This window comes from Neolamprologus multifasciatus, chromosome 6 (assembly GCF_963576455.1).
Source record: "Neolamprologus multifasciatus chromosome 6, fNeoMul1.2, whole genome shotgun sequence".
In the NCBI taxonomy this organism is placed as follows: Eukaryota; Metazoa; Chordata; class Actinopteri; order Cichliformes; family Cichlidae; genus Neolamprologus; species Neolamprologus multifasciatus.
Window position 1 is genome coordinate 9,648,483 of NC_140444.1, and position 21,401 is coordinate 9,669,883.

The following is a 21,401-nucleotide window of genomic DNA, read 5'->3' on the forward strand; positions in this document are numbered from 1 at the left end:
CTGTGTTTTAGTTAGGATTATAGAATCTGAGTCAGTCCTCATATTTTTGTACACAGAATGACTTTGGTTTATTGAGTCCCGCTTTTTTGTTGCCACGATTATGTGAACTCTCCTTAGCAAATCCATGGAGCAGTTTATCAAAGAACAAAACGATAATGTGTGCTCAAATGACGGACACTAGATGGCACCAGAGCACTCACCGGAACTTGGCTGGACAGTGGGAAGCCACTACCAGGGCTCTTCTTTTTGTTGTTGTTGTTATTGTTAGTTCCTCCTCCTCCACTGATGGTGCTGCCGCCTGACATCCTACGCTTCCGCCGTTTGTTAGGGGCTTGTCTTGATGGCTCAGCTACAGATAAGGAATAAAGAGAGAAAGTTACACATCCAGTTACCACATATCAACGTGTCTGCGTGTCCTATCTAATCATGCGGTTCACCTACCGGGTGGTGCCACCATCCTCTGCCATTTCTGGAACAGACAGGTCTTGAGGCAGTCTCTGGGGCTGAGGCTGTAGGTCTTGTGTCTGGACATCAGCTCCTGCATGGGCTCCAGAATCACACACAGCTAGAGGAAGGAACAGAGAGATGCCACAGGTTAGTGATTACCCATTTTTCAAGGTAATTAGAGATGCTCCGCTTGATTTATTACCAGCATTATCAGCTGGTGTTCAGCATTATTAGCATCACTGGTTGACTTGAAAGTTTGAGATCAGACAATGCGATGGGACAAAACATCAAGCAAAACAATTTGTTATCACTTCGCGGCAACGTTAGAGTGGCTTAATCACTACAGAGGCATCTAAAGCTCATGTTCCAATCAATTTTCACATGGATGTGAGGTGGTGCTGCGTGCTGTGTTTAAAATGAGAGGCACGCCAGATGCAGAAAAACAAACAGCCTGCTAGTATCCAACTGGGCCTGTTTGTCAAGCATACAAGAACATTTAAAGCATTACTGTTCTGCAAGGGGATGTCACCAATAACTAAAGAGGCAGTATTTTTCTCATGTGTCACACACAAATTTTAATAAACAGCTGTGATTATTTGCACAGTCGGGTAGAGGATGAAGAGCCTTTTTTTAAAAAGCAAACGGGGAAATAGCTGTTGAATGAAATGTAAATTATGCAGACATAGATGCTAGTAAAATGATGCCAAGATGATGACTTATAATATCCCCTTAAAGTTTTAAAGGTTCCTGTCAACAAGCAGCAGCTCCACGCTTGTAAAACAAGAGATTCAAGCAAAGCAATGCTCTCCAGAGCCACTACTAGTCAAAAACGCTCTGCATACAGGGTCAGTTTTTAGTAATAAACCATTTCAACCATTCTTGTATCTTTACTGTACATGAACACAATGTGCTTATGTTGGTTGTCACCCCACAGGATCTGTAAAGCGTCCAAAAATAAAGTCTCCAGTTTGTACACACCTTGACTACAAGCTATATATTCATTTATAAACCAGAAGGTAATCATTCAAAGTGCTTTAAAAGCAGGAACTGTTCTGAACAGTCTTCTCACTCTGCTCAGTGATGCTGTATATAGCATATGCTGCTGTTTGGCAGGTTACTCAATGTCCCTAATTAACTGTTTAACATCCTGTGAAGTTTTCAGAGATGGAAATGTTTTCTTACGAAATTACATCTGCACCACGATCAAGACACAAGGAAAGAACATTTTTCCAAATCCAAATGTTGCACATGTACTGTACTCACTCGGAGGTAGTTGAGGGTGGAGTTCGACAGGCCACATCTTGTTATGTTTTTGGACAGCTGGTCCAGCATCTGAGAGTCTTGGGCCTGGAACATATGGAAAGGAGATTAGAAAGCTAGCAAACAGTGTGTGCCGGTGTGGGTGCCCACTTCCTCTGCATTCACTCACATGCATGGCCAGTATACTACGAGGAATGAGTTCACGGTGTTGTCGGATACTGAAGTGCCACGTCTTTATCCTCATCATGTCGTCAAACATGAACTCCAGGTACAAGCGCCCTTCTACACACACCTGCAGAAGATCAGAGAACTGGAGTTAGTACACAACCGAAGAGAGACGAATAGAATCTATGCAGGAGTGAGTGCATGTTTACACATTTAAAGATTACAGTGTTTTTTGCAGCAAGGAATTCATTAAGAAATTTTTCAAAAATACTTTTTAAAATAATTCTTGTTATACAGAATATCAGATTCTCACTACACGAGTAAAACAAATCCCTACGTTGTCTGCAGAAAAGGACAATGATATGAGCCAACTTCATGATCAACAAAGTTGCATGTTGCCTTCCATTTTTGGGACAGTAATTATACTCAAAATAAGAGTGGAGAGAGGTGGAAAGAGAAGGTCACATCTATCATCAATGCAATGTCAACCAAGTTAATAATCACTTGCGGAGAGCCTGGGACAGAGATTCTGTGCACGACAGAATGCACGAAACACTCATAAAATCTGATTAAAACGGCAACTAACCACGTCCTTAATGCTGTGGTAGCATGCAGGTAACTCGAGGAGACGACGACCAGTTTTTGATCTGCACAATCGGTTTTATTATTTTTTATTTTATTTCTAAACTTATGTATCTGTATGTTAATAAGAGGAAATATTCCTGATACGTTTATTTCAGGGACACAGCTCTAAACCCAGATGCTCCAATCAGCTGTTTGTCAGCCAATCAGATGAAAAGTGCCTCAAAGTGAGAGAAGCTAAATTTACATCTTATTGAGTATCAGGGCCAAATTAAGAAAAAAAAACAAAACATGTTGATCACTTTGAGAATAAAGTTGAAATTTCGAGATTAAAGATGAAAATCTATTCTGAGAAATAGTCAAAATGTGGAGATTACAGTTATTGTTTCAAGACAGATTTCTATACCCTTTACAAAATGCCTTATTTAGATGAGTTGGTGAAACAAATTGATCAGCTGTCTTGTGATACAGCATACATCCACTTTATTGGATGAGGGTGGAACTATTAATATCCTTGCATCTGTCCACTGCCAGCCATTACATTTTGTGCAAATCCACTCTTCCAAGTGTTTTTTTTTCCTTCTGCAGCTGCAGCTTCCTGCACCACCTTTTTTGACGTCTACGTGCTAAAAGAAAAATTGTTTCCTTCCTTTTTACTAAAGTCAATTATAAAATACGATTCCACCGACTCCGTTTTTCTTTATGTTTACTTTTGTATTACTTTATGTATTTCAACTTTTGTCTCGAAATAGAATTACTCTGATGGACATAGACAGAAATATCATCTTTAAATATCACAGTTTTTAGAAGTACCAGCTGTATTTGTCCCCAATACCTCCACAGACATCCCCTGCACATACACACCTGTGTGAACATGGGTTTTCCATTCTGTGTGACCATAGTGCACTGATCACAGTCGAGGGAGACAAAGTTATTGTGGAAGGACTCCTTGGGATGTTTCAGTACATAGTAGAGCTCAGTGGCACCGCCCTCAAATATACTCCGGAAGTACCTCGGGATTAACGTCCGGCCAATTGCTGTAAGAAGAAATCGGAATCTGAAAAATCTGATTCTGAAAATCTGAATCGGATTTGTGTCATTCAAACGGCTCCCTACTGTAACGTTTGGGTCCATCCTCCAGACAGAAAGTAATGGTCAGCATGGCATCGTCCTCAAAGAACTCTGTAGTAAATGCATCCCACCACAGGTTGTCACACTCCTACGTTGTAGAGAGGAGAAAGTTATCCATTAAACACCTTTTTGGGGGCGTTTAGCGTCCGTGTATGTGGCTGTGTATGCACACAAACCTCTGTCCAGTTCTGTAGTCGTTTGTTGAGCTCATATATTCTGTAGTCTGTCTGGTTGCCATATGGTGTGTGCCTCCTGGAAGAAACAAATTGAAAAGAACACAAAAGCTGACAGTCATCAAAATGCAGTAGGGTTACAGCTCTCATAGACTCTTTAGATTTAGCAGGGTTTAACCCAGTTGAGGCTTACAGTCTTACTGTAAGATCTCTAGGCAATTAAGATAAGGGAAAAAAAATCTCACAATCTTATCTGTATTTGTATTACTACAGTTTTTAAATCTGCCTGGAATAATGGAAAACAATGTAGTCTTACCCTATTCCTGGCTCCAGGTATGTGGGAGGGTACATTGGAGTGGGGCTGTAGAGAAACAGGAGACAGAGACATTATTACATTCAGCTATAGTGCTAATATGCTCTCCTCAAGGAGCTAGTCTGCCTTTACAACCCGGGGACATGAGCCAAACATGGCAAAAATTGGATGAGACTGTAAATATCAATTCTCAAATGCACAGACACAATCAACAACTGCAGCCGATTTATTTAAAAAAACAACAACTATATTCTCCAACTTTACTGAGCTACACAATTCAATGCAATTTTTTGGCTGTAAATTTTCACCTCATACAGCAGTTAACGGTTTAAACATTGCTCACAGTAGCTCAGCAGGTAATTGCCTTTATAATTCGTGGCGTAAACGATGAATGAATAACATTTTTCTACTCTGGATTACAGCAGCACTGATGCAAATGTTCCCTCAATGACAGAAGATCAGCGGGCCCCCCTTTACTTAAATACAAGGAATAAACCTTCATATATTAAAGGTGTTTTACCAGTGCGTGGTAATATTGTACAACGTATGCAACACTTTGAAAAATGGCTTATATTTAGGATCTGATACTGGAAGGTAGCATCACTCAGTTATTACATTATTATGCCAATAGATGATCTCAAGGCTTGATGCTTTTTTAAAGTATAATGCATTCAATTATTAATTGAGGTTTGCATGTTCTCCCAATCCCTGTGTGCGTCCTCTCTGAGTACTCCGGCTTCCTCCCAGAGACCAAAGACACGAATGTTACAGTAATTGGCGAGACTAAATTGGCCATAGATGGGGACGTGAGTTTGTCATCTCTCTGTGTTGCTATGTGATTGACCATTTCAGCTGGGATAGGCTGTGCCCCCTCGCCCGTAAGTACCATAAGTAACTAATAAAAATGGATGGATTAAATAAATATTGAACTAAAATTTCCCAGGAAAATTCACGCTTCACGCCAGCTTCACTCTAATATAACACACTCTTGCAACACTGATGTGCTCACAGTCACACCTACTGCATGAGCTCATCTCTCTACACACTTTGAAATGAATGTGCAAGCATTGAGTGGCTACACTGATCCCTCACAAAACGTGGGAAAACAGACTGAGGAGGATTTCTATCTGTTGGTTTGATTTTAAATTAAAGGCTTAAAGTAATTACGCAAAGATACAAGATTTCCTTTGCCGTGTTTGTAAAGCGGAGCTGAGACAGCTAAAGTGAGGATAATGCTACTTAAGTTGATAACTTATGTTATTGTAAACGCACTGCAAAAACTTTGTGACAACACTTTGAATGCACAGAAGCATTTGAAAAACATTTGACAGCTAACAGAAAACATACTTTAAAAACAACACAGTTGGCCCCATAAGCAGTCAGCTAGACTAATTTTTGGCAAGCTTTACAAACACAGCACAGAAATTAAACTCACCCCACGTCTCTGTCCAGCATGGTGCCGGGGTGGAAAGGGGGGAAAGTGCTACCGTTGGGGGGCTCCTTGGGGGAGTACAGCTTGAACGACTTGGAGGAACAGCCTGGAACAGAAGTGACGACAAATATTGAAAAAGAAAGCTTTGTGTACGGGGTTCAAATATATTACTATATATATATATTTGTAATATATATTATTATATTTAACTTATGGCAGATGAAAACTTGTGACCTGACGGAGAACATGACGTGTGTATAGTAAGCATGCCGAATTTAGACACAAAAGATAAAGATAAAAAATTAATTAACTGATAAAAAGTAAACTTTTCAATATTGATAAAGCTGAGGTTATGGAAAAAAACCAACAAAACCAAAGATGATGATGTCGAACAGGGCTGTACGAATCTCTAATACTGAGATTGAAAAGATGCAAAGGCCCACGATAAGGCATCAGATCTTGCCTTACCTACCTGAAGCATGCTAGTATGGGAAAGTTGTCATGTTTAGAGATTATCTGGCTAAAAACTGAAGTGGAGATACATAAATACATTGTTTCTTTTTTGGTCCATTATCCAATCGTGATTGAATAACTGGACCTGTGCTAAAAATTGTTTTTTGGAAAACCAAAGTAAAAAGTGGAGAACTGTTACACCTCTGATGCCTAATCAGCCTGAAATAACCAGTATGGTCCAGTTTTAACTGCACTCATTCCATGGTCTTCCCTGAATGGCTCATATTTGGGGCATTAAAATATAAAACAACACAAAAGAAGAAGCCTCATGCTGCACTACCATAGAAACTGCTGCCTTACCATGAAGTACTAAACAGTAAGTCAGAAGGAACCCCAAACACAAGAGAAAACATACTGATGACACTGACACACACACACATAAAGATCCAGTCCCTGTTCTACTCTAATTGCCTGGCTCTCTTATAAAGGCCATCCAGGCGTGGCGGCCTCTGGGTCACGACCTCTGCGTCACCATGGTGAAGCCCCACCTCCTTCATATCTCTCTGTGGTGTCTCTGCATATTAAACATATTTATGCCACTGTATGTCTGAAGGAAAGATATAACCAAAGAGGGGGACTTGTCTCAGAGGAAAGTTTGTTATGAAATGAGAACACGGTAACGTAAGACGTATAGTAAACAGTTAAACCAGTAAAAAGTACTAGTAACACTTCATAACACATATCTGCAGACACACTGTGGTGAGGTGGGCAGACAGAGGCTGCCTAACCTTTAAAGTCACACACATTAGGATGTTGTTCCTATAAATCACTAATCTATGCATGCTTATGAAATCCATTCTAGTGAAAGGAGGAACTGCATTCAAATATGTTGTGAATAACAGCAGCCATCACAGCTTTTACAGCCCCAGAGGTAAATTAATAAAAACAAAGTTTTCCATAAAGAGTATAGAGCCATGAAACATTTCCATCTTTCTAAAAAGTTAAAAAGAAAAGGCAATAAAACTCTCATCTATTTGAAACCCTGGCTTCAAATCGAGTTAAAAACAAGCTGTTTACTATGTGCAACACTATGCTATGGGCTGGATGCACCACTAGAAGACTGATAAATAAATAAATAATCGATTCTTTGTGTGTCCATTAGTTGTTGAGAGCTCCATTAGCTCCTCTCCTCTCCCGTTAGCGGTTAATGACAGGCAGTCACAATCACATCAGCTGGACTCCACTTCCTCCACTGGGAATCGTGTTCCTCTCTTTTACAAGCACACAGTACACAATGTCGACAGAAACATACACATTAAACATACACACATCTGCTTGTGGACAGAAACTTTTAGAGCAGATCATCTGTCAAACTGGCACGGTTGCCAAAAAACACTCAACTATTGACTTTTCTTCATGCTCAGCCGCCAAAAATCCACCCAACATCACAACATCAAGTCTCCTCTAAATGGGGATATAACCTGTCGTGGTTGTGCACTCCTGCCACTCAAGACTGCCACCATGATTGGTATAAGGGACAAGATAAGGGACAAGTATCCAAACGGAATTTGTGAGCCGGATTAACCTGAACCATATTGTTAAACTTTGAACGTAAAGTGACACCGGTTTAGGTTATTTCGGCATCTATGCTACATAAATTTAACTGCTAAAGAAGATTGTATGTAGAGTTACTACAAAGGCAATTAGAATGGCACCAAGCTAGCATACAGTTGCTAGCTAGGCTAAATTTTTTACGGGACTCGAGCGAGCTTAACAACAAAACGCCAAACAATAATAATCTGAAAAGCAATACATTTATGTGAACAAACAACACACAATACATAATCCCGATCCCCTCAACCACAGCGACGGTGACTGTGTACAACACTGCCTCGTAGGCCTGCAGGGTAGGCTAACGTCAGCTAGCCAGAAAACTGTTTGTAACCAGTTAGCTGGTTTTAGCCTTCCTGCTAACGCCTTAGCGTTAAATCCCTTCGCAACGAAAAAGCACTCAAAAAGAGGAGCAATTACACCGGCGGCAGTTCCTACACCAACTGTAAACGCTAAAAAAGCTAAACGTTAGAGTCGAGTAGTGTGTTTGGGGGAAAGGCGACCCTTTACCTGCAAAGAAGTCCAATCAGAAAATTGATGTTTACAGATCCGTGCTGATAGACCGTGTGTACGCTCCGTGCGTAAAAACGGATAGGCCCGCTGGACGGCGGTTGGCTGGACGCAACGTACCCACACAATACGTCCCTTTGAATTGGATCAATAAAAAAATCTCCTCCAAACGGAATAAGGCCTAAATTGCGGGAGTCGGTCGGTTATGTTTTGTCCCGCATGAGGCCTTGTCAGTGGGCTGAAGCCTGCTGTGGGTTTACATATGGACCCCGATGAGCCCTTTGTTCACGGGAGGACATGAACAATAGCTGTAGGCCCTCCTCCTCCTCTCCCTCTGCAATGCATTTGCTCCTCTCTCCTCTGCCCAGCACCGCCAGCCGCCCTCTCCCACTTCTGCTCCTCCTCCCCCCACTAATGCACAACTGCACATAAAGGTTGTCTGGTAAGCATTTTTCCCTTCCTCCTCCCTGCATCCCATATCCCTTCCTTGTAACTGACACAGATGAGAATTGTCCTAATGCAACTCAGTGGAGATGAGCGTGGAGACAAAGATCATGGTGACTGCAAAGTGGCTGTCATGTTTACCTAATTAGTGAACATAGGCTTGCTGCAATCAGCTTGAGCTGAGGCAGTGACAACCAAGACCCTGGGACCAAGCAGGTTGCAAACGTGATGCACATACATTTGCAGTGGAGTGGAGCAGTCCCATTGGTCAAAAGTACACCAAGATCTTATAAATTTACACTTAAAGACAGCAGAATAAGTTTGTCAATTAATTCTGCCTCTCAGTTTGTATGCTGAACTGCCCAAGGTGGACGAGTAAATCCCTTAACATCAGGAATCTCTACCCTCTTTTCCTCTCTGACTCTGCTCGCACACACACACACAGATCCACGCACACACACAAAGCACTAAGCCAAAATGAGAATCCCACAGGCTTCTAAATCTGCTTAAATCGCCTCAAATAATAATCAGATATCCAGATCACAGCCAGCAGAGATCTCACCCATATGTCCAAAGTTGTGATATAAAAAGAACAAGCAGTATTAGGACAGCAATTTTTCCATATTTATGCAAGCGTCATATCTAACACGCAAACTATTTGATCTACAGCATCTAACCCCAAAGGACAGAAAAGACAGATTACCCCATATCGAGGATGTAAAGTAGTTTCCTTTCACCCACTAAAGAACTTTCCCTTCCTGCTGCACTCTTTAGGTTGTTACAGCCACCAGCACGAACACGGTTCTCATTAATACACCACCCATGCACACTGGGAGTGAAAACAATGTTTCATAAATGATTTATTCATAAATTAAGCCGCTGTTGCGAGCTGCTCAGTAAACAGGTCTTCACAGAGGGAGTGAGACTAAACACTGGTGCTGATCAGTAATATGACATTATTGCAACATTATAATAACATTTATCATCATCGCCGTTATTATTATTATTATTATTATTATTATTATCATCAACAACATCATTATTAATATTACGTTCATCTTCACCTTTTAACTGCACTATAGATAACACATATAAATGACTGGAAATATATACACCAAAGCGGACATGAGTAGAAATGTGATTTTTTTAAGTTTATTTTTACACATTTTGGTATGCAGAACAATTTAAACTTTAAGCATCAGTTAAACAAGTTATTTCAGTAGGTTATGAGTTGCTGCCTGAGTCTGATATTTTAAATTCCATTTGTTGTTCTGATGGTGTAATATTTTATCCTGAACCAGACTTGCACTGTGGTGTATTTGCAGTGGTATGTAGTTTGTGAGCCCGTATACATGTTGCTCCATGATTCTTTATTACATTGAACACATGATATAAATACATGATAGTTTTAATGCAATAATCTAATTCTCAGTTACTTATAAGTCATTTAAATGTGTGCAGTAGATATAAGTAAAGAAGTAAAGATGCAGTTTTTGCACATTTTTTTAAAACATTATTCTCACATTTTCATCCAGACTATTTTTTACTATTATTACTATGTTATAATTTTTAATTCATGCCAGCATTTTGATACACTGAATCTAGGTGTAATACATTTTATTGTATTTTTATTTTTATGCTTTTTTCCATTTATACATTTAAAATACTTGTATATGTTTTTCAAGTGATGGATCTGTTTGTTGGACATCTATCCCGCCTGCATCTGCTGCTCTCATATGCCCAAAATGAAGACAGCAACTCAAATACGAACCTCTTTGTAGACTCTGATGTATGAAATCCAGAGTATGGTGAAGTGCACTGTCTCCCAGAGCCAGGCATGTAGAGAGGATAAGCCTCTATAAGGCCTGTCTCTCACCCGACCAGCAACAAAGATGCCCGGGCTGACTTTATGTATATTGGTTTGACCATGGTAAGCCTGTGACATGAGCTCTTCACAGCTCACGAGGCTGCTGTCAGTCCTTTGGCAGCATCTTTGTGTGTCTAGTACCAGGGGGAGGTGTAGTCTGTTGTAGCTAAGAGTGTCTGTTGTGGGTGACTTATGTGGATTTGCCTATCTTACATTGGCTGGCCCCTGTCACTATGGCAACATGAGCAATCATTGCTGACACAACCAGAGAGAGAGGCTAAGAAACATCCATGGAAATGGACACACAAGGGTTAATCCTGTGTGTGTGTGTCTCCCCAAGCTCACCCATTGAAATGGTACATGACGGGGTTAATCCCCCGTGCGTGTGTGCGTGGTGGGGTGATGGAGAGGAGGTGGGGGTGGGAGGTGTGTCAGGATAAGGCTTGAAGGGCTTACACACACCATCTCCTTTGCTCTCAGGCATAGGGACAGCCTTATCTTCAACCAGCACCCCAACTAGTGAGGCACACGGGTACACTCACACAGATCTGCCCAACCCTCGCTTCGTCAGCTTGCCTCATTTTCCTGCAGTTAAACATTCACACCTCAAGCCATAAAGCCATGTATAATAAGTGCTCAAAGCGGGCACACATGGTGTTTTCACTAAGCCTACACTTTAAACCCACAAGTGCAACCTGTTTAAATTGACCTTTGTTAAAGTCAATAAAAAGAGAGTAAGAGACTGAACTTGTGCAGCATTTTGGTATAAATATGCTGTACTAGTTATTGCTTTTAAATAAAAGGCGAATCAGAAATTCTTCTTTTCGACCGTTTTGTTTGACCTCAGAGGTTCTTGTCACCTCGTCAGCTGTGAGAAAGGCAAAAAGGAAAAAGTCAGCAAGACAGACTTACCTCCTTCAGACTCTAGCTGTTCTGACATCGCCATTTTGTCACCTACAAATGCACTTTCACAGCTACACACTGATCTAACTCAGAGCCTGAGTCTGTGTTTTCATGCCTCTCCCACTCTCTGATATCTTCCATGTCCAGACTGTCAGGCTCAGGGGCACGAGGAGGGGGAAGGAGGATGCCTACAGTCTGTGTGTGTGTGTGTGTCTGCCTCGCATGTGCATGTGTGTGCGTGCATGCTATCGTGCACATGTGCAAATGTGTGCAATGTGCCACTTCCACTTACTAGTCCACAGGAAACTCAACTGCACATGCATCTGCCAGAGTTCTGATAAGAACCATTCCCGCCAGCCTCCCTTCAGCACAATCCTAAGCACTGATCTCAGGACAGTTTTGTGTCGGTTTGACTGCAGAAAATGCCCTGACCGAGCTGATCGCAGCTCAAAGATGAGTTCCAACTGCAGAATGAGTGACATCAGTTAAGTGCTGTTTTTTCCGTTTTTTCCCCAAACAGGAATGAAAACAGAACCACTCCTCTTTTCATAGATAGCATTCACTGCATTTCTTTCCCAAAGCTAAAAGCATGCCTACTGTTTCTCGACTTTTCCCACTTCACAATATTAAATAAGTACTTTAGACACATCAGTGGCACACACTGTCCACACGGAAGCGAGCTACATGTCTCTGGGGCTCGTTTCACTGGTGTCTGCCTGCCAGATTTGATACATTTGGCAGCTCAGGCCTCTTTACTCCTTTATTGGATCAGTTGGGGGGGACAGAGATCTCTCTGTCTGATTCAGCTCTGATAAAAGATCCAAAAGACAAGCTGCCACTTTTTGGACGAATGAGCTCTAACAGTGGCCAGCTTTAGATCAAAGAGACTGTGAGCCAGAAGAGCTGCAGACACTTAACTACAGCAGAACTTCAGCTGTAGTTATTTTAATGGACTCAAGGTTTAGGGTTAAAGCAAAATGTCTTATCTCAACAGAGAAACGTACAACAGAAGAAAGTAGCATTCACGTTAATTAACAGCATGGTGGCTCACAGCAAGAGGATTTCTTTGTGGAGTTCAAATGATCTCCCTCAGCCTGGGAAGGTTTTCTCTAGTTACTTCTGCCACTGAACAGCATCCTATCTGGGCCCAGGACACGCTCACAAAAGAGATTCCTAATCTCAACAGTTGTACTTAGTTATTACATAAGGGCAAAGTTGGAGAATATGACAATACTGTGAGATTAATAGCAGTCTACTGTCAGAGAGTTTTTGCCACACTGTTATAGTGTCCCGTTGCTTAAGTGGGATACAAGTGTATCTTGTGCAATATACACTGCTCAGACAGTTTGTTGGGCACACCTTGCTAGTACTAGGTTGGACCTCCTTTTCCCTTCAGAACTGCTTCAATTCTTTATGGCACAGATTCAACAAGGTGCTGGAAACATTCCTCTGAGATTTTGGTCCATATTGATATGATAACACATTTGCTGCACGTCCATAATGTGAATCTCCTGTTGCACCACATCCCAAAAGTGCTCTGTTGGATTTCGATTCTATGACTGTGGAGCACATTAGAGTACAGTGAACTCATTGTTATGATCAAGAAACCACCATAAGATGATTTGACTTTGTGACATGGGATGATATCCTACTGGGAGCAGCGATCAGAAGATGGGTAGACTGTGGTCATAAAGGGATGGAGATGGTAGGCTGTGGCATTTAAACAATGCTTAGCTGCTAGTAAGGGGGACAAAGTGTGGCAAGAAAATATGTCCCACATATTACACCACCAGTAGCAGTCTGAATTGTTGGTAAAAGGCAGGGTGGATCCATGCTTTCATGTTGTTTGTTGTTGCAGCAGAAACGGAGGCAATGTTTTTCCAATCTTGTATTGTCCAATTTTGGTCAACATGTCCAAATCAAAGCCTCAGATTTCCTATTCTCGTCTGACGGGAATGGGTTTTCTGCTGCTGTAGCTCACCTGCTTCAAAGTTTGGCATGTTGTGCATTCAGTGGTACTCTTTGGCATTCTTTGGTTGTAATAACTACTGTTACTGTTGCATTCATATCAGCTTGAACCCTTCTGTCCATTCTCCTAATATTTATCAGGGTATTTTTGCCCAGAGAACTGCTGCTCACTGAATATGTTTAATGTTTGGAGGATTTTTTTAACATCAGTTCAAGATAATACAAACATCAGGTTCTGCTTCTATATCACCTGGTCAAAGATGTGCACAGGTAGCCTCACTCTAGAATTTTAATCACAAAACAGCTTTACTATATATTGTTGGGTGTTTTTGTAATCTTTCTTTACATGAACAACCACTGGAATCAAAAGTTAGAAATAACTGTCTAAAGATAAGTAATTTTGACCTGTGTATTTAAATCACAGAAGACCCCAAAAAGAGGGTGTGTGTGAAAAGCAATATAGGTAATAACAATCAGGGCTAAAAGTTGAAAACCCTTACATTTAAGAACCAGTATCAAATGGTCTTATGTATAAGAATGTTATCCCTCCAACCTCATGTAATACTAATACTGCTGAGTTTGTCAGCTAGTCTGTGCAAAACAGTGATATTAAACTAATTTCAGTGGCTCTTAAGTCCCAACTGGGTCTTATTTTTCTCCCTCTGTGTTCAGATTTAGATAATAAAAAAGATATTGTAAAGCTCAAAGCTTGAGTAAGCTTATTTTATCTATTCAGAAAATTATTTAATTTAAAAAAATGTATAATAGGATTAATATTAATAAATTATTAATTTCTCTCTTTATTAAATCATAGATAATGTTAACATCCCCCGTCCAAAATAATGAAGCTTAAGACAGGGACTATTGATATTTTGTTTGGAAAATATTAATAAATTATTAATTTCTCTCTCTATTAAATCATAGATAATGTTAACATCCCCCGTCCAAAATAATGAAGCTTAAGACAGGGACTATTGATATTTTGTTTGGAAAAATAAATAGTTTTTAAATACTATAAGTACATTTTTTTTAGTGAGGACTTTTACTTTGAAAGGACTCGGCTGCTTTTACTTAAACGATCTAAATCTCTTGCACCCTACAGCTCAACTGTCAGACGGGAAATTGTTATTGATGCGTCTCATTTGCGAGAGAAAACAAAAGTGCGACAATCAAAACAAGCGACACTGAATATAAATGGATCTGCTGTTGCTCAGCAGAGATCCATCACTCATTCATCTGCTTTACAGTCAGGAGAAATCACTGTGGAAAATTCGGACTGACCTACAATCTGCAGCTTGTCCTTTGATAGCAGCGCCCTCTCGTGGCCACAGTGAGCCAGTGTCTTTGTTTTCATGCTGCCCTACAGTTTTTTTTTTCTTCTCACTCACTGGGTGAATTCCCTACTCAGGGTCTTTTTTGGCAGGCAAACACAGACACACTGCAACTTGGGAAGTTCAGCAGCAAGTGCGTCACATGTTATAACAGGCCAAGAGGTGAAGGGATTAAATCGGGAAAAGGCTCAGCCGTGAGCCAGCTTGGCATTGAAATATATTATATGAGTGTGTTACTTTAAGTGTCAAAAGAATCACGCATGTGCTGTAGTAACTTAATGATCTATATTATTATCCATCATCTTCACTGTTGCACTCCCCCCCTCCCCCCCCCCCCCAACACCGCCACCCCCTTTTCTCCCTGGCATTTTGCAGGTAGCTTAGATTTAAGTGTGTGTGTGACAGATGTGCGTGAGAGTGTGTGTGGCGGCGGCTGGTGTCAGCTGGCAGCTGTGTGAGTGGAGATGACAGTGCCCTGATGCTGCGTTCTCTGTTCTCTGGGAGCCATTTTGTCTGTCTCTGATCTCAGAGTCAGGTCTGCCCCCCCCACCCCACACACCCTCAGCCAATCACGTCACCGCTCAGCCTTGCAGAAAACATAGAAACACAGTCTGATCTCTCTCTCTCTCACTCTGTCTCACCCACTCCATCTCCCTCCCTCTCCTACAGTGTTCATCTCCTACTTGCTTCTCTTTTCTTGGCTCTTCTGCCCCCCCCCCCCCCATCACCTCTTCTCCCTCCTTTCTCCTGCTTCCTCCTCCTCCTCCTCTTCCTCCCTTAATCCACATCTTTCCTCGGTGTCTGCTCACTCCCTCTCTCTTCCCCTCTGTCACACCCTCCTCCTCCTCTCCAGGCTCTCTTGTTGTGCAACCCGTTTTTAAACAGCTCAGCCTTTGTGCGTTTTTGTCTGTTGCCATTTCAGCCAGAGCTGCAGTCTTTACTCATTTTCCTCCAATCAGGGACACCATGTGACTCTCTGCATGAGAGGGCACAGTCCCTTCCCCCTTCTCTCTCTCTCTCTCTCTCTCTCTCTCTGTGGCTCTCTCTCCTTCTCTTTCCCTTTCCCCGTCTCCCTCCTTACTCCTCCCCACCGCTTCCCCCACTCTAGCCAGCCAGCCAGCCAACATACGCTAGCAATCAGAGGAGTCAAAGAAAAAGAGGGAGTGAGGGGAGGGTGAGAGGGGAAAGAAGGATGAAGGTATATACACAATGCAGACTGAAACTGTGTGGGAGAGGGGAGACAGGGGAGGTATGGGGGGGAGATGTCACAGAGGTGAGGGGGGCACAGGGTAGTGTGGATTTTACTGTAAGGTCAGTGTAGAATAGCATGAAGTCATCTAATTGATCACCAAGCAGAAAACACAATAACCATTGAGTAAAGTTATTCCCTCACGCACTTTGGCCCACTGTTTATGTCATCCACATGTCAGGACACATGCTGTGTGTGTACATCCAGACGCACACACACACACACACTCACGTACAAACTGTGAGCCCACACAAGAAGGGGGAGGATCCTTGCGCGTTGAACACGGCTCAGGAATGTAAACAACAGAGAACAAGACGAAAGCAACCGAAAGGCAGAAATTATATTGTTTCACATTTTACATGCTGTTGTATTTAGTCAGCCTTCGCAGAGTCTCTGATCGTGTTTTAATTATATAAAGAGGGTGGCAACTTAAGCGTGTAAATTAACTAGCGTCGCTTTAGGGTCAAGCTTTGGGTTCATTTGAAGTTGACTTGAATGAATGGAAGTGATTGTTCCGTTTTAGGAGGCAGTGTTTACATTGGTTTTCAGTTACCTCATGTTGTGTATACATGTGTATCTGTGTGAGTGGCTGAAGCTGTATTAATCACACGTATTCTTTAAGGTCACCAGATGTGCACGAGAAAGTAAGATTGCACAGTTGTGTTGTCTGTTTAAAGTTTGGGTTTTGCTAAATATGTGTCGACATCTATGAAGCCAGGAGCTGAAAAGTGAAAGATGTCACCAGACAAGAAGCTACTTTGTTAATACTATTTTTTTAAGTGAGAAAAAAACAGAAAAATGAGGAGAAAATGAAAAAGAGAATATAAAAGAAAGCAGAAAAAAAAGCCAAAAGCAAAAAGGGGAACACCAGAGAGAACAATATGAGAGCAAAAGTGGAGCGCAGAAGAGTGCAGTCATACGTCTTTTTGGAAATTTCCATGACCACGTTGATTAAGTATGCAATCTGACCACAAGATAGCTAAGGCCCGGTTCTAAACAAATGCTCTCGCCTCTGCTGTGCAGGCTTGTTTAACGGCTGAGGTGGCAGCGTTTGCCTTTGTAACACGGAGCGCTGCGCAGAGATTGAAAACACATGATTGAACACACACACACACACGAGCGAAAACTCTGATGCACCATATTCCCTGTACCATTGTGCGCTCCAGACAAATTGTTATCTGGTGCGTCTAGAGAGTTTGCCCTTGCTGATACCAAATCTGTCTGCCAACACGTTTCTATACTATCCAGCTTTCTGATCCGTCATCCTCGGTCGTGTCTCTTCATATTCATCTGTCTACAAGCTGCAACTGTACAAGCCAAGACGAGCTGACATTGTCTCTCGGTTTGCTTCTCCGAAACTTTCCGCCTTCAAAATAATCTGCAATGCTAAAGAGTTTCCAGACCGCAAAACATGGGACCAGTTAGTGCTCCATCTCTCTAATGACTAAAGTCGAGACTGGCACCAGGGAAATACGATACTCGATGAGCGGTTGGCTAAATTTCTTTATCCACATCCCGGCTGTTTGAGGGTTGACCACTGTGGCCGCTGTGGCCTGGTAGGCAGGAGAAGAGAGGAGGCCACGTCAGGGTTATGCAGCACCCTACACGCACATAAATACACACGGCAGCTCACAACTTTATCACACTTCCTTCCTCCTCTCCTGCTGCTGCGAATTATACAGCAGCAGATTCTGAGAGCATCTATCATGATTATGAATACATTCGCAGCTATAGGATTATATTTCATGTCCTACACATCCTATCAGGAGTGCTACATAAATCGCTGTAACACTTAATAATATACTGCCCGAGGCTGAGCAGTGCAGGGTTTATTTCTAGACCTTTATTTCTCTTGTTCTTTCCACCTCTGCCTGATTAAAGTCAATAACACCAGAAGAATTATCTGTTTGCTGTCAGGCGTCCCACACCTAAACACAACTGTTTGGGGACTGCGGGGAGTTCCTCAGAAGTCGCACACCTCTCAATATGGTGGCCTAATATGACGGATATTACTCCCTCCAGGTTGCTCTCCGTGGCTCTGTTCCCAGAAGCCCTGTAGCCGATACTCAACTTCAACCAATTTTAATAAAATGGTGACATACAACAGTCGGACTGCGGGGCTGTTTTGTTATCATGGCGCAAAATGAAATCGGCCTATGAAGCTACGACTGTGGCGATATGACTGACACTTCTTCGACCCCAAAGACAGATATTTAACATGAATGAAGAAGCCTCAGATGTCACAGAAAGCAGCAGCGAACAGAGAGAGGTGCAAGTAATTGTGTTAGAGTAAGATCAGCGTCTGCCCTTCTCCCACTCGACTGTGCACTTGCTGACCTCGTTTTGTGAACTTAAAGAGAACTTCTAGGTAAAAAGCTCCCTAACAAGGCTATTATACATCCATGCTTTGGCTAAAGAACAAGACTTGAATCTTTAAAAATCACGTCCCACAGATGTAGCAGGGCACTTTCGTCCCCACTTTGATATCAGTGATAAAAACTGCTTCTGTACCTGCAAGAGGAGCATCCCCTCATCCCCCTCTTCACATATCCTAAACGGCATACTCCTGTGTGAGCTACGAAACATCAAGCATTCATTAGTAACTCTTCTGTGAGAAGAGGAGCAAAATCAATCATGCAAGCCTTTGATTCATGCCACTGATCTTTGCCCTTTAAATGTCACACTTTGATCCCTTTTTTCCCTCCTCTCTTCTTTTCCGCTACCTCCGCTGTCAGATTTCCACTTTGGATGAGAGAGTAACTTATAAAGGACTCTGTTGTTAACCTGGGCCATTAGTCAGAAAGCATCAGCATCATTAGCAACAGCAGAAACAGCAAGAACAACAACTGGTGGAGGAAGAGGAAGAAGTTGCATTAGTGGCGCCACTGCAACAACTTCATGCACAGATGTGCGCGCCGCGAGCAAATATCTTCAGCATTTGATCTTGAAACTAAAAGAGTACGATGATAAGAAGGATGCATGTTTGCTGCATATATCCTAGTATTTTCTTTGCACTTCATCAGCCATCGCAGAGGGTGACCTCCCATGAGCCTTTGCAAACAGAGCCCTAGGGCCTCGGGGCACCTCTTTCCCCATCTCTCTGCCCCAGTTGGTCACGCCACAGCAGCCGCTGCACTCACCAACCAAAATACAACAACAACAACCAGAAAAAGTCAGCGGCTGGCAACAGCAGCAGAGGCAGCAGCGGCGGGGCTGTCGTTACAGACAACCATCACCACGGCAGCTACTTACCGGGACACGCGCAGCCGCCCACGGACATCTTCTCACATGTCTGGTGTGAATCCGATCAGAATGATGGTGGTGGTGGCTCTGTTATCCCTGCTCTCTTCCTCTCCTCTTCTCTCTCCTCGTTCTCACCAGTCACTGCTGCCGCCACTGAGGCTGCTCACATGAGCGTCTGTTATCCCCACGGTTCACACACACAGACACATACACACACATATACACACCGCCAGGGAGCAGAGAGAGAGAAGAGGGAGTGAGTGAGTGAGTGAGTGAGGGAGGGAGGGAGGGAGGGAGGGAGTGAGTGACGGCGAGGGAGGAAAAGAGAAAAGAGAGAAAGAGGGGAAGAAAAGGTTAAAAAAAAAAGAGCACACACAAACACACACACACACACACAAAGGATCAGATTCTCTCAGTTGTAGCTGTACACTGTGAATCACACTGCGAGTGTGTGTCCAAGTGTGTAAGTGAGTGCGTGTTATCGAGTGAGGAGAATACTGCTCCTGCCTCTGCTCTGCCCTCACCCTCATCAGCCCCGCAAATTACAGCTCAGGTGGGAGGAGAGAGGGAGTAAGAGAGAAAGAGAGAGGGAGGGAATGAGTGGCTGAGTGCTAGAGAGAGAGAGCGGGAGAGAGTGTGTGTGTGAATGTGTGTGTGTGTGAGCGAGCAAGCGAGTAAGCTAGAGCGAGAGAGAGAGTGGACTGTCAAAGTGACCTGAGAGGCAGATTTGAGAGAATAACAACCATGTGATGTGGGTCCCTTTTTTCCCTCCTTTAAATATGTAGAGACTGTTTTTTTTCCCTTTTTTTACTGCTGCTGCTACAATGACACACAGACACACACACACACACACACACACAAACAGACACACGTGAGCACACACACGTAGAGAAGTGAAGCTTTAAATGATCCTCAGGAAATCTGGCTGTGTGTGTGTGTGTGTGTGTGTGTGTGTGTGTGTGTGTGTGTGTGTGTGTGTGTGTGTGTGTGTGCACGCTGCAGCTGTCTGAGTGGCTTGTTACCATCCGGAGAAGGTCTGCTACGGGCAGGGGGAGGGAAACGGGTGAGGAAAAAGGGAGGAGGATGCAACTGACATGCCTCCTCTCTCTCGCCCTCTCTCTCGCCTCCCTTTCTCACCCATCCGCTCTCTCGCTCCGTTAGTCTTCCTGTCTGCAGTATGTCACACAGTGTTGCTCTCTCGCTTCACTCATCTTCCTGTCTCCTCGGCCATTTATCTCTCCTGCCCTTCCCTCCCCCCCTCGCTGTCTCTCTCTCTCAGTCCTTATTACTCTTTCTTCCATTCTACCTTTCCCTCCCACTGCCTCCATCTCGCCCTAATCTTCCCTCCATCACTATGTCATTTCTCTTTCTCGGTCAGATGCTCAAGTTTGTGTCAGGAGGAGAGAGTAGTTAGGCCCACATTAAAAGCGACATGACACCTGACCGCTTAAGGACACATCAGGTACTATCCTACTCTAATTGCCAAAATAAATAAATAAAAGACAGGACTCTGACAGCGGGTTGTTGCGATTAACAAGTATTTTTTTCCTCTCTGCCAAAGAACTATTAAGCTACATCACTGAGCCATGTAGTTATACACGAGCTCTGCAGTTTATCCTGAGTGCACTTCCCTGCTACTCCAAAATACTCAGTTTGTAACTAAATGCGTATTAATCCACAGCTGACAATAGTTCCCAACAAATGCACGTCTGCTTTTGATCAAAGCCCCAGAACCCAGTAATTTGAGGAAAATCACATGACCTCTTTTTTGTAAGTTTAGATAGATATTATACTTAAACGATTTAACTTGGAACAAATTGACTTTGTGGCTGAGTGCCACCGACATGGATGGTTGTGGTCTTTTCCTGGCATTTGATATCTTGTAAACTTGTGGTCCCTAGCCAGGGTGCTATTTCAATGCTGAAAAAGTGCCAAAAACTCCAGTTCCTTGTATGACCACTTGAGGCTGGCTCCTGAATCAGGTCTGATCCCACAGACTTGCATGTTCAGCCTTTCGCCACAAATAAGTTTGCAGCCTGGCGCGTAAAATATTATTAGTGACAGGTCTGCTTTGATGTAGATGCAAACATAGACCGCTACAGTTAATGGAGGTCTGCTACACTTCACCTCAGCTAATCTAAGTCACTGAAATGGACTTCTCAAGTGTGGGTGTTGCCGCCTTTTGGAGCACTTTAAGGCAAATGCAATTATAAGACAAATTAATTGTACTAACAGGATGTCCAAGAAATCTGTGCTCGGGTTTGACATGTGAAGTTCTGTCACTGTATTTATAAGTTACTTACCACTAATTAGCAGTTA

At 42.7% G+C, this 21,401-nt stretch overlaps 1 protein-coding gene across 4 annotated transcripts in view; it reads right to left on the reverse strand.

The window, feature by feature from the left end:
* Positions 1-21,401, reverse strand: part of ldb1b (LIM-domain binding 1b) — a 39,722-nt gene that overhangs the window by 2,741 nt on the left and 15,580 nt on the right. Inside the window, exons 2-11 of one of the 4 annotated variants that reach the window (XM_085163976.1) lie at positions 19,092-19,257; positions 5,507-5,609; positions 4,075-4,119; positions 3,762-3,837; positions 3,571-3,673; positions 3,319-3,491; positions 1,877-1,999; positions 1,711-1,794; positions 442-565; positions 201-349 (exon numbers count right to left, since the gene is read on the reverse strand). In XM_085163976.1, coding sequence (XP_085020102.1) covers positions 201-349; positions 442-565; positions 1,711-1,794; positions 1,877-1,999; positions 3,319-3,491; positions 3,571-3,673; positions 3,762-3,837; positions 4,075-4,119; positions 5,507-5,609; positions 19,092-19,119 — 1,008 coding nt within the window. In that variant the 5' untranslated portion in view covers positions 19,120-19,257. Of the gene's footprint in view, positions 1-200; positions 350-441; positions 566-1,710; positions 1,795-1,876; positions 2,000-3,318; positions 3,492-3,570; positions 3,674-3,761; positions 3,838-4,074; positions 4,120-5,506; positions 5,610-8,077; positions 9,509-11,300; positions 13,997-19,091; positions 19,619-21,401 lie in introns of those variants that run through there. The other 3 variants (XM_085163975.1, XM_085163974.1, XM_085163977.1) reach the window with 3 other exon arrangements.